Source organism: Leptonotus elevatus, chromosome 2, assembly GCF_054856555.1.
Source record: "Leptonotus elevatus isolate MCC_2025b chromosome 2, RoL_Lele_1.0, whole genome shotgun sequence".
Taxonomy (NCBI): domain Eukaryota; kingdom Metazoa; phylum Chordata; class Actinopteri; order Syngnathiformes; family Syngnathidae; genus Leptonotus; species Leptonotus elevatus.
In genome coordinates, this window is record NC_141240.1 from 29,309,853 (window position 1) to 29,322,457 (window position 12,605).

Sequence of the window (12,605 nt, forward strand, 5' to 3'; positions counted from 1 at the left end):
TTTTGTCTTATTTCTCCTATTCTCCTTGAGGTGCAAGCACTAGGGGCCACTAGTGAGGGACTCTAAAACAGCCACACCAACAGCAGGCCTATCTGAAGGGAATATGCCGTTTTGGGGGCTAAGCATTGCTAGCTAGCTAGCTAGCTAACACTTCGCCATCGCGCTGGATAACAACCAAAGTGAACAAAGGCACTTTAATATTATTTAGTGGGGGAGCTGAAGTGTGTCATGAGGCACCGTTTTAGCCAACTGCAGAATGCTTTATCTCCACAATTAAGTATTCAATTCTAAGTCTTTGCGTGTTTTTTCAGCAATTATCTTCAAACATGTATATTCAGAAACAATTCTAATTCACTTTGCAGGGTCGTTAAAAGAAATGTTTTTAACTACAGTAATAACCTTCAAGGAGCTGGCTTCAATTATAATTGAACTTAAATTTAACTACTTGGATTTTTGTTGCATGACGTGTTCGTTGTCTTGAAACCTTGAACCAAGCGCCCCTCTACGAGACAACTCACTGTTACATTATGCAGGTTTGTGGGAAAAAAAAGCTTCTTATCATATCGCCTCACCAGTGAGGAAGGCATTGTCAACTGATAGAAGAGATAGTTGTGTGTTTTATTGCAGTCTCACTGATTGCGGCATTGGATGGCAAAATGCTAAAGTCGACATACTGTACATGCTGGGGAGGAAGACGAAAAGACTACATACAGTACAGCTATGTGTCAACATTTGTAGAGTTCAAAAATTAAAACTGAATTTTGGACTAAAAACATTGATTATACAGAACATGCATGAACTTGTTTTAAAATAATAATTATTATTATTAAACCTTTGTTTAACCACAATAAATTTAATTGGGATTAAGAATGCTTTTTGCAAAAGTTTTCTGGACGAGACTGGCAGCAGTAAGTAACACATAAGACATTAAACCATCACTACATGTAAGACACACACTATAAATAGATAGAAGTACAAAAATGTAGGCAATCCCTTTAAAACAACTACAGACAGAAATGTGATGTCAAGTAATTCGGTAGGCCTCTAAAAGTGTTCAGTTGAGGAGCTTCTCAGTCTGAAGTGGTAAACTTAAGACACGTTCCATTAACTTTCCAGTAACGATAAAAACAAACCCTGCAATCTAATGCCCAAAAAAAAATCTCCTTTTGAGTAACAAAACCCTTGAAAAAACAAACAAGAAATACATTTATAGACAAAAGAAAGAGCGTAGTAACCTCACTGCACTGGCCTAAAAGTGCAACAAGTTTCAATTCCTTCAGTCTATCTACATTGTTTTGAATGTGTGCTAGTCGTTACAGTTGTCAAAATATATGAACATGACAAAAACAATGATATCAGAATGGAGAATTGCGAAAATAAAAGTGAAATGCGGGTAAAGATGAGGACGATATTGGATCAAGTTGAAGTTCAGAGTTCAGCATGAGGAACTGCAAATATGAGGAATATAAAATGACAGATTGCATGTGAGGAACCATATGCATCATCAGAGCATTTATCAAGATGTTCTTATCTACAGGAACAGTATTTACATAACCTTAGTTGCGTTATCCTGATTTATGTTTCAAGAAAAATAGATACCATCAAAAGTGCTCAACGAGTGGGTTGCTTTTCTCAGCGGAAATGATGCTTCTGAGAGCATCGCTCTCCCCACGGCGGCGTGCAGCCTTTGTCCCTCCCAACGGCCCTATAAAACCCACGCCTCCACGAGGAACAAACACAGCCAGATAATCGCATTACACCAGGTAAGACTGAAGATGTTTTAAGCTTCTTGCAGTGGAGTTTCTCATTTTTTTAAGAAGAATTGACATCTCTTGAGAATCTCTGTTCATAGCTGCAGGCCACAAACATGGCTCACCTAAAACTATTGGCTGGTAAGTTTATTATTTCATATTTGAATAATGAGTAGCATAACATCGATATCCATAATCATTCTGAAATGTCTTTTTCAGGACTGTCCCTCTTGATGTGCCTTCAAGTTGGTATGTCCTTTACTATTTTCATTCTATCTTTTGTACCAACAGTGGGAGCTTTTTTTTCTCCATTTCATTCCTCTTCTTTCCAACAGTGTCCTCCAGCAAACTGGTGTGTTACTTCACCAACTGGTCCCAGTACAGGCCAGGTGTCGGAAGATATACGCCAGAAAATGTGGACCCCCACCTCTGCACGCACCTGATCTACGCATTCTCCATCATCAGCCCCTCCAATGAGATGTCAACATACGAATGGAATGATGACGTTATGTATAAATCCTTCAATCAACTCAAGAACAGGTAAGTTCTGTCAGTTGATCATATGATTCTTTTGTTAGCATATTAAACAAATGCATACTGTAATTTTATTATCGTTATGGCAATGCCAATCAAACCTGAACATTGTTACTTGTGCAAGCCCGTCAAAAACATCAATTAGGGCTGGGCTTTATGGCCCAAAATTCATATCACGGTATAAACTGCATTCCTTCACGGTAACGGTATATATCGCGGCATAGAATTAAGTGGGGTTTTTTTTGTTTAGTTTTTTATCATTTGCCCACTGATTTAAATAGGCCTTTATGGAATCTATATGGATTAAAAAAAATCAATAAAAGAACAAATTTACTTTGGATAACAACATTTATTGTGCAAATCTCAAATCCAAATTAAAAGTCAGCACTCTCTGGTGCAAAATAATGCAAACAAAAAAATATTCAGGGCTCTACACTAACTTTTTCACACATTTTTTCAGTTGGTCGCACCACACAGGTTTTGACACACCTTTTTTTTTGGGGGGGGGGGATACATCTTGACCGTATTTGCTAATGTATGGTTGTCTCAATTTGCATGGCATAGTTTCAGATGACTAATGACAGCGACTCAACATATAGCTGCAAAATATTTTACTTTAGCAAGATTTGTCTGCACTAAAACAGGTCAATTATCTTACATTACTTTAAAATAAATTGGAGAATATTAGTTTGTTCAATGCAGAAGGGGGGCATCTCTTAGCATGCCTCGCACCAGTCAAATCTGGCCCTTCAACATTAAGATTAGGTCGTCCCATGCAGTGTTTCCCAACAAGGAGTATGTGAGCACACTTCAGGGGGTATACTATGGAAACTTATGGAAATAAAATAAAACTGCTATACTATGACTCAGACTGCGTATTTCCTGTTCACTGTTTTGTTTAATGCCCGTTATAAAAGGGACTATAGTAAAGATGCTCACATTTTTTTATGGTAAATGTTATGATAAGTATATCAAACAGCAGGTTTATTCTTTATTTATGATTCATTGACATGCCAACAACTCGAATGGAGGATGGAAGCCTAGTAGATGATTCGGTATTTTAAACCGAAGTGACGAGTTGGACCATTGATTGTAATTAAGTAAAAACAAACAAAAAACAAACAAACACACCCATCATTCTTCTTAATGTATGCCAGCTTTTATAGATTGATAGAAAGTTTACATTATTTAGATATTTGCAATTGTTAACGGTTAATGCATTGATGGACTTTTTTCTGTCTGAGTTTGAAATGTCTGACAGTTTTGAATGCAGCTGCGGTTTAACTCGCCGAACGCTGATATTTGTTTATGCTCCCGTTAGTGGCTATAGTCGCTAACGCCGCAGAGTTGTGTTGTTTCATATACAATGACAGATTAATTAACTTTCTTAGCGCCCTTAATTGGCAATTAAATATAATTTCGAGGTGGCGTCGTGTTGTTGGAAGTCGACAGTCGCGGGAGGACGAGTCAAGCTGGCCGCTAACTGCGAGCCGGGGCGCCATGCCGGTGTTCTGCCCGCATGGTAATAACCTTTCACGCATTGATGCCGTTTTTTACGTGGTGCCAGCCGAGGGATCGGCGTTCAAGAAAAGTCGATGTTGGAGATTTCTCCAGATACTCTGGAACCTTTGATGATTAGTATGAATCGTTGATGAAATCCCCAAATTCTTTGCAATTGCACAGTGAGAAATGTTGTTCTTAAACTGTTGGACTATTTGCGCGCGTAGATGTTTGACAAAGTGGTGAACCTAGCTCTATCCTTGCTTGGGATCTGCGGACCTTTTCAGAGGAAATGCTCCTTTTACACTCAATTGTGACACTCGCCTGTTCCCAATTAACCTGTTCCATCCAAACTAGTGTTGTTGTTGGTGTGTTTTTTTCCCCAGTCTTTTGTTGCCTCTGTCTCAGCTTTTTTTTTTTTTAAACATGTTGCAGAGACAGTATTTGCAAACAAAAACTAGTATTCATTCAACAGTATGGACATTAGTTATCTTGTCTTTATAGTGTCTTCAATTGAATATACAGTAGTTTGAAAAATCATTGTATTGCTTTTATTTACGTTTTACACATCACAACTTCATTGAAATTGCCGTCGGTACTTTCGAAATAAATCTCGCTCACTGCTACAGAGCACAAGTGGAAACACAGGTTAATGATATACAGTACACCGGGATAGGTTCCAGCTCAGGTTTAACAACAGGGGAAAGCTGCAATAGATTTCAAATGCTTAAACTAGTATAAAATGATGAGAATCATAACAAGCCAGCCAACCTCAGGGCATAAACAGACAAACACTCACAGTCACACCTGGACAATTTAGTCTTCACTTAACCTACCATGCATGTTTTTGGAATTGAACAGTTTTGCTACTGTACTTCATGTCTTCATTATTTGCTGTCAACACTTTTTAGTTAACCAAATTATTTACAAATGTGGTGGTCACACAGAAACCCGCAGCTGAAGACTTTGCTCGCTGTTGGTGGCTGGAACTTTGGAACTGCACAGTAAGTTTTCAATTCTAAAACAAGCTTGGTCTCATAAAAAAAAAAAAAGAAAGAAAGAAAAAAAGGCTATATTACAGTTTTTCACAGTTGCTTTGGTACATTCAGATTTGAAATTGTCAAAATGACTTGCGCGTTCTTCACATTGTGTCACAATGCTTTGCGACAACCATGCAAATGATTACCGGTATCTACGATTCTCTGTTGTTTCCTACATTAGCTTATTTCATGTTGATCAAAATTTATTATGAGTATATGTTGAATCGTCTCACCCCACAATTTGGCATTAGTTCATCAAAGTGGTTGAACAAGTTGTCTTGATATGTCTAGCATATCTCTATTCCTTTACATCTAAACTTCATTTAATTTATAAAGCACCCCAAAACAACCATCAAAGTGTTGTACATGGAGTAAAAATCAGTCATGCAATAAAACATTTGTTTTTAATTAATTAGTATCACAAATAGGTAAGTAAATAAAATAAATAACAGCAGGTGCCATAAAACACTGAAACAATGCCGAACAGCAAAAGAATAAAGATGTGTTTTAAAAGTGGATAGAGAAGGGAATTGCCCAATATTTAACGGAAGGTCGTTCCAAATTGAAGAATTGGCAACTGAAAAACCTTGAGCTCCTCCGAGCCTCCGCTTAGGTAGTTTGTGGTACGCTTACCTGAGTGTGTAGCGGTGGAGGTGCTCGGAGAGGTAAGGTGGGGAAAGAGCGTTTATAGATTTGAAGATATATATATATATATATATATATATATTTTTTAATCTTATTATGAACTCTCAATTTCGCAGCCAGTGAAGAGAGGCCAGTATCGGGGTTATGTGCTCCGTCTTACCAGCGCCAGTTAGGAGATGAGCAGCAGCATTTTGGACTAACTGGAGATGCATGAGAGATGACTGGCTGACTCCAAAACAAAGTGCATTACAGTAATCCATCAGAGAAAGAGCGAAGGCATGAATTACAGTTTCTAAGTGCTGTTAAGAAAGGAGAGGCTTAACCGTGGCCAGTTTCCAAAGGTGAAAAAAAGCTGGATTTGACAACAGCACCAATTTGCTGGTCCAATATAAAATCACTGTTTAATTTAAGACTCAAGTTTGCGACTGTTTGCTTTGGATAAGATGTACAAAGGACGCTGGGATCAAAGACCATAACATCTGGGCGGCGTGGTTCCATGATAGAGTGGTTGTCTCCTGTGGGTTTGATCCTCAATCCTTGTGACCATGTCAAGTGTCTTTGAGCAAGAACCCTAATTTGCTGCCAGTGGACACAGCGGTGTCCTGCATGGCCCAAAAGCCATGATCATAAGAACATAAGAATGCACCATACAGCCTTGCGCGTACAATTTTCCCTAATGACATTGCCACATGTTTACATTTATACGTTTTTTAATTTACGTTTTTTCTTTGTGCTATGCAGTGCAGCCTTTCCCTTTCTGTATCAAAATGAAATGGTTTGTCAACATTTTTTTACAGTACAATCAGTAAAAGTGACATGTGACTCTTACCTAGTCTCTTGCAGTCAATTTTCCACATACACAAAAGGTGTTACTTTCAATTTGGAATAATTGTCAAAACTTAAGTGGCAGTTTACACCAGAACATGCCTCTAGTGTAGTTATTTGAGAGCATGACTAAGCAATTTGATTGCTATCCATTCACAGTGACACAAAGACTTGTTGTTCTGATAGCAATGATATGTTCAATGGGGCAGAATTTTAGTTTTGAGAGTTGTACCAAGGATTTAGAGAAAGAAATGGGCCTGTGCACAGGAACCGTGATACTGTTTTGCAAATTTCACTTCTGAACTGGGAGATGTACCAAAGCTACCGGGAAAACCCCCCATTAAGCCTATTGTACGAGGTGTCTCACCTCATCAATCATTTTAATAGTCTGTTCCCCACTCCTGCAGATTTACAACCATGGTTTCCACTCCTGCCAACCGCCAGACATTTATTCAGTCTTCAATTAAGTTCTTGCGACAATACGGCTTCGATGGGTTGGACATGGATTGGGAGTACCCAGGTGCCCGAGGAAGCCCCCCGGTGGACAAAGAGAGGTTCACAGTGCTTTGTCAGGTCAGCTGTCAGAGCAGAAAATGAAAATGACTTGAGCTATTAGCTTGAAAATGACTGCAAATTGTTGTGCAAATACTTGTAGGAATTGATGACTGCCTTTGAAGAGGAAGCGAAACGGACAAGCCGACCGCGCCTGCTGCTAACAGCAGCAGTTGCGGCTGGAAAGGGAAACATTGACAATGGCTATGAAATTGCGAAAGTGTCAAAGTGAGTCATCTTTCATTTATTAATTCCTTTAATGCTTTTAGTCACACCAAAAATGTTTTGTGGTGTCTAACAGGTTTCTAGACTTCATCAATATTATGTCCTATGACTTCCACGGAGCGTGGGACCCGGTCACCAGTCACAACAGCCCCCTGTACCGCGCCTCTTCCGATCAAGGGGACAGCATCTACTACAATGTTGTGAGTGCCGCTTTCACTCTACAGCCTTCCTGTCTAACCTGCAAATGCAGTGAGTTTTACACAAACGTGTTTCTGCCACTTTTCTTGGAAGGATTTTGCAATGAAATACTGGCGAGATCAAGGAGCTCCTCTTGACAAGCTCAACGTTGGTTTTGCGACATACGGGCGCACATTTCGCACACTTTCAGCAGATACCGGTGTTGGCGCAGCTGCCGCCGGAGCGGCCTCAGCCGGGACCTACACGCGAGAAGCTGGATTCTGGTCCTACTATGAGGTGGGTCAACATTCACCGCACACGTTTCTTCACTATCATCAAGGTCATTTTTTTTTTCCAACCAAAACATCACTCATCCTATTCAATCAGTTTATCAATACGGCACTTTTCAAGAATGGGAAATGAAGCACTGAGTTCTGTATATAACACACACACACACACATAAACACGCACATGTTGGGTTTGCATGTCTAGTGGGGACATCTCATTGACATAATGCATTTCCGAGACGCTTACCTTAACCGTCGCAACTGACTGCCTAACCCTAACCCTAACCCTAACTCCAACCAAAACTCAATTCAAACCTAAACTCTAAAACCAAGTTTTGACTCTCAAAAAGAGGTTTGGACTTATGGGGACCACCAAAATGTCCCAACAAGGACACGTGGTCCCGACAATGATATTTAACACCCAGAAAATGCCCATGAAGTGATATAAACCTGCAAACACACACACACGTATATACAGTATATAATTTAGAGCAAAAAAAAAAAAAATATGGGAGTAATATGAGGAAGTAAAATGAGTACATAAAACAAAACAAGGAAGTACTATAAGAATCATTATCCATTTTCTTAACTGCTTATTCCTCAAAGGGGTTTCTGGAGCCTATCCCAGCTGGCTTTGGGCAGTAGGCGGGGTACACCCTTAACGGGCTGCTGGCCAATTGCAGGGCACACAGAGACGAACAACCATCCACACTCACAATCACACCTAGGGACAACTTAAGTGCTCAATTAACCGGCCATGCATGTCTTTGGAATGTGGGAGGAGACCGGTGCACCCACACAGGCACGGGGAGAACATGCAAACCCCAACCAGGAAGGCCGAAGCCCGGATTCAATCTCACGCCCTCAGCACTGGGAGGCGGATATGCTAACCAGTCGTCCACCATGCCGCCCTCGTTGTAAAATCAACCCTCGTTCTGCAGCAGAGCGCATAAATGAATGTTAGCTGTAATGTTGCCTGTTTATCGGAGAAATGCGATGTGAAGACGATGCAGACTGCCCTCGCGCTAAAATATTATTCTTGCCCTTGCTCCGGTGACAATACAGAGTCCGCTATTTGCTTCTTCTCTTACGGAGATACCCGCAAAATCCAACAATCTTTACAGTATTTAGCTGTAATCCACATATATACATGCCAAAACATAGTTGCTGTAAAATATACCGTATTTTACCGCTAATTATACAGCAAATTACTGTACTTTGTTTTTACCCGTAATGCATTGCTGTATACAGTTAAATACTGTAAAATTAAAAAACAAGAAAATGCTGTAATTTTTTACTATAGATTTTACAGAAATGTGTTACAGGGAACCTAATATTTTTGGTCTTCTCAGAAAAGTCCAAGTAAAATGTAACCTACAAAATGCATCAGAATTAATTTTTTTTAATGCAGACTGTTGAACATCAGATCTCTATTAAACAAAGCATCCATAGTTTCAGTCATAGTTGATGACTTAATGATTTAACAATGATTTAACAAAAAATCCAAATTGGGCATCACATCACGCCCTGCAGTGTGAACGTAGCCTTGATGTCTCAATTTGTCAAACATGTCATGGTGCAAATTGTTTGTTTATTTCACCTCAACAGATTTGCAATTTCCTCACTGGAGGGGGAAGTCTCCATTGGATCGAGGAGCAGAGGGTGCCGTATGCCGTTCGAGGCAATGAGTGGGTCGGCTTTGATAACAGACAAAGTTTTCAAATCAAGGTAATAAATGGCCTACTTCCATGAATGTTGAAGCTTATGTACTAATTATTATCTAAGTAGAGTAGCAATAGAACACGACACGTTATTTGTGTTTATGGAGACAAGTGCCAACTGTGGCCTCACCAAGCAAAGGAGATAAAGAGATCCAATATCAAATATTTTGCCTTTACAAAGGTAATAATCTTCACTTTTGATTGATACTATCAGACATGTTTCCATCTAAGGTTTTTCTAAGTTAAGGTTTCTCCACACACAAATGAGGGTCCAAATTATTCAATTACAAATATGAACACCAAACAAGAAACAGAAACTTATTCTGTTTTTTTTTTTCAAGTGTTAGCGCTTCAATTAGCGCTTCAAAACGCAAATATTGTCAATATTCGGGTTTCGGAAGTGTTATTGACTACATGTAAATGTAGTCCCTGTTGCAACAAAGAAATTACCTACAAAATACTAACGTCTTCACATTTTATGCTGATTATTTTCTTTCTCACTCAGTTCAAAACTCTTTTCTTGAAAGCCATTTGAAAGTTAAGCACTCGATCATGTCCCACAGACACAGTACCTGAAAGATGAAAACTTTGGTGGGGCTTTTGTCTGGGCTCTGGATCTTGATGATTTTGCTGGACAGTTCTGCGGACAAGGAAGCTATCCGCTCATCAGTTACCTGCGCTCTCTTCTGAGTTCAGGTTTGGAAATCTTCGCTAAACAATCAACAAGTCAAATAGCTTGTGATTAATCAATTCAATGATCATCTACTTTAGATTTCCCGCCACCGCCGCAGTCAACCACAAACCCACCAAAGACCACAACTGAATTAACTGAAACCACAATGGAACCAGAGATCCCAACGACGACAAAGACCACAATAGAACCAGAGATCCCGACAAAGACCACAATAGCACCAGAGATCCCAACGACGACAAAGACCACAATGGCACCAGAGATCCCAACGACGACAAAGACCACAATGGCACCAGAGATCCCAACGATGACACAAACCACAATTGCACCATCCCAAAGCACCACAGCAACTGGGACCGCACCAACCACCACAACTATCGCATCTGGAAGTGGCTTCTGTGCCAACAAGGCTGACAACCTTTATGAGAATAATCATGACAAAAACTCCTTTTATCAGTGCTTCCACGGCCGCACGTTCATTCAGAAATGCCCCGCTGGCCTTCTTTTCAACAACAAATGCAAGTGCTGTGATTGGCCGAAATAAATATGAAATCATTGCCTTGCTCAAGCAATGTAGTATATTTTAAATCCTCTATTTAAGTATTCAGTGTAACCCACAAGCACAATCCCAACACTTTTGGTTGATGGTAACAAGATAAATAAGACATCATCTGTGCTGCATCATATGTACACTACATGTGTAGCTTTTTGTATCCTGACTGTCATTAAACTATGTCAATGGTGTCATTGTGTCCTTTAGCATGTACTGTCAGTTTGTGGTTATACCATTACCACACTCACCTCACGCTTTTAATTGGGTTTCTTCTTCTTCTTTTTTATTTTGAGAAGAGAATTACCCTCCCCCTTGCTTTCTTAGACCAAAACACACGGTGAGGCTGCATTTAGCCACTACGGTTGTGGATGGCCTCGAATGCGAACAGGAGGATTTTGAATTGGATGCGAGTCTGAACCAGGCGCTAGTGTAGCTGGTGGAGGATGAGGGTGATGTGTTGGGTGGAGGCAGTTTGGGTTATGGTGTGTGAAGCTGAATTCTGGACCATTCTGGGGGAGGAGATAGATGATGAAGAGGAGGGGCCCCAGAGCAGATCCCTGGGGCACACCAGAAGTAACAGGGGAGAGGACAGATTTAATGGACTTCAGTTGAACGCGGCAGGAAAGGTAAGATGAAAACCAGTACAACGGGGTGTGGGTGATGCCAATGGAAGAAAAGTCTGTTGAGGAGGATGGTGTGACTGATGGTATCGAAGGCCGCGCTCAGGTCAAGGAGAATGAGGCTAGTGAGGAGTCCAAAACCAGCTGCAATAAGAAGGTTATCTGTAATTTTGATGAGGGCTGTTTCGGTGCTATGGACTGGGCGGAAACCAGACTGGAACTGTTCATACAGATTATTGGAGGATAAGTGGGAATGGAGTTGAGTGGCAACTGATTTTTCAAGGATTTTGGATATGAAGGGAAGGTTGGAGATAGGACGGTAGTTGTTGAAGTTGGTGGGTCAGTGCTGGGGGGTTGTCAAGATGGGAGTAACGGCAGCAGTTTTGAATGATTTTGGTACAGTTTCAGTGGTGAGGGAGGAGTGAATAATGGCAGAAATAAGGGGGACAAGGGAGGGGAGGCAGGCTTTGATAAATTGTGTGGGGAGTGGGTCCAGTTGAGTGGTGGCTGGCTTGGATTTCTGGGAGAAAGGGGAGCTGGAAGGAGGAAAATGAATGTGTGGATGGTTGAAAGTCAGCTGAGAAGGTAGATTGATGGCTCGACCCAAGGTTGTGATGGATGTCCTTAATTTTATCATGGAAAAATGACAAGATGGAGTTGTAGAAGGCGGTTGTGCATAAGTGAGGGGGGAGGGAGTCCTGGGTATGGGTGATATTGTTGAGAACAGCAAACAGGGACTTAGCATTTCCATTATTGTCACAGATTATTTTGAAATAGTAGTTAGTTTTGGTGTAAAGTACGGATGCACCACAAACATAGAAGCAGGGATTAAATTGGAACAGAATAGGTACTTGTGAACTCTTTACTAATTTTCAAGTAAATTAAATGAATAGAAAATATTTTAAAACGTATGTTGGAAGGGCTTTACCAAGGCTAGGCAGTTCTGACGGAGTTATACTTTTTTTAATCTTGTTTTTTATTTATTACATTTATTTAATAAATTAATTAATTTAAATGTAATTTATTAAAATAAATTTCTTCTTGTTGTTTTTATTTCCATTTCCATTTATATTTATTTTTTATTTCATTTTTGAATGATATATTTTATATCAGGTTTTATTTTCACTTTTAGTCATTTATTTAATCATTTATTTATTTTTTTATTCTGGCAGTTTTGGTCCTATATTATAGCACCCCCTAGCCCCAATGCTGCGCAATGCAGCTTAAATTCGCCCAGAGCGACGGCTGACCAACTAAAAGGCTTGTTGGAATACACCTACAGTACAACAAGGTTGGGTACAAAAAAAAGAGAACAAAAACACAAAGGGGATGATTTATAGTGGAAAGTGGGAAGGGTGGGAAGGTGTATCTGTTAATTAAATGAGAAATGTAGTAATGCTAGTTTACTAACCTGAAAGCCAGCTTCTGCACTCAGCCTTGGTTGTTACCAGATTCCAGATAGTTTGAACATTTGTGATGAAGAA

The 12,605-nt window shown here is 40.0% G+C and overlaps 1 protein-coding gene across 1 annotated transcript; it reads left to right on the forward strand.

Moving 5' to 3' along the window:
• The first annotated feature begins 1,688 nt into the window (after positions 1 to 1,688).
• Positions 1,689 to 10,692, forward strand: LOC147179519 (acidic mammalian chitinase-like). The gene is made up of 12 exons (XM_086068404.1): positions 1,689 to 1,763; positions 1,853 to 1,892; positions 1,971 to 2,000; positions 2,087 to 2,291; positions 4,733 to 4,789; positions 6,703 to 6,868; positions 6,951 to 7,075; positions 7,149 to 7,272; positions 7,364 to 7,546; positions 9,145 to 9,264; positions 9,821 to 9,953; positions 10,029 to 10,692. The coding sequence occupies exons 2-12, from the start codon at positions 1,868 to 1,870 to the stop codon at positions 10,490 to 10,492; spliced, it is 1,632 nt and encodes a 543-aa protein (XP_085924530.1). The 5' UTR covers positions 1,689 to 1,763; positions 1,853 to 1,867; the 3' UTR covers positions 10,493 to 10,692.
• The last annotated feature ends 1,913 nt before the right edge of the window (positions 10,693 to 12,605 follow it).

What these genes read in the sequence shown, in the direction of transcription:
- LOC147179519 (XM_086068404.1), top strand. Translation starts at nt 1,868, where the DNA reads ATGGCTCACCTAAAACTATTGGCTG. An exon ending in CTTGATGTGCCTTCAAGTTG is followed by an intron (nt 2,001 to 2,086) that starts GTATGTCCTTTA and finishes TCTTTCCAACAG; the next exon opens with TGTCCTCCAGCAAACTGGTG. An exon ending in GGTTCACAGTGCTTTGTCAG is followed by an intron (nt 6,869 to 6,950) that starts GTCAGCTGTCAG and finishes AAATACTTGTAG; the next exon opens with GAATTGATGACTGCCTTTGA.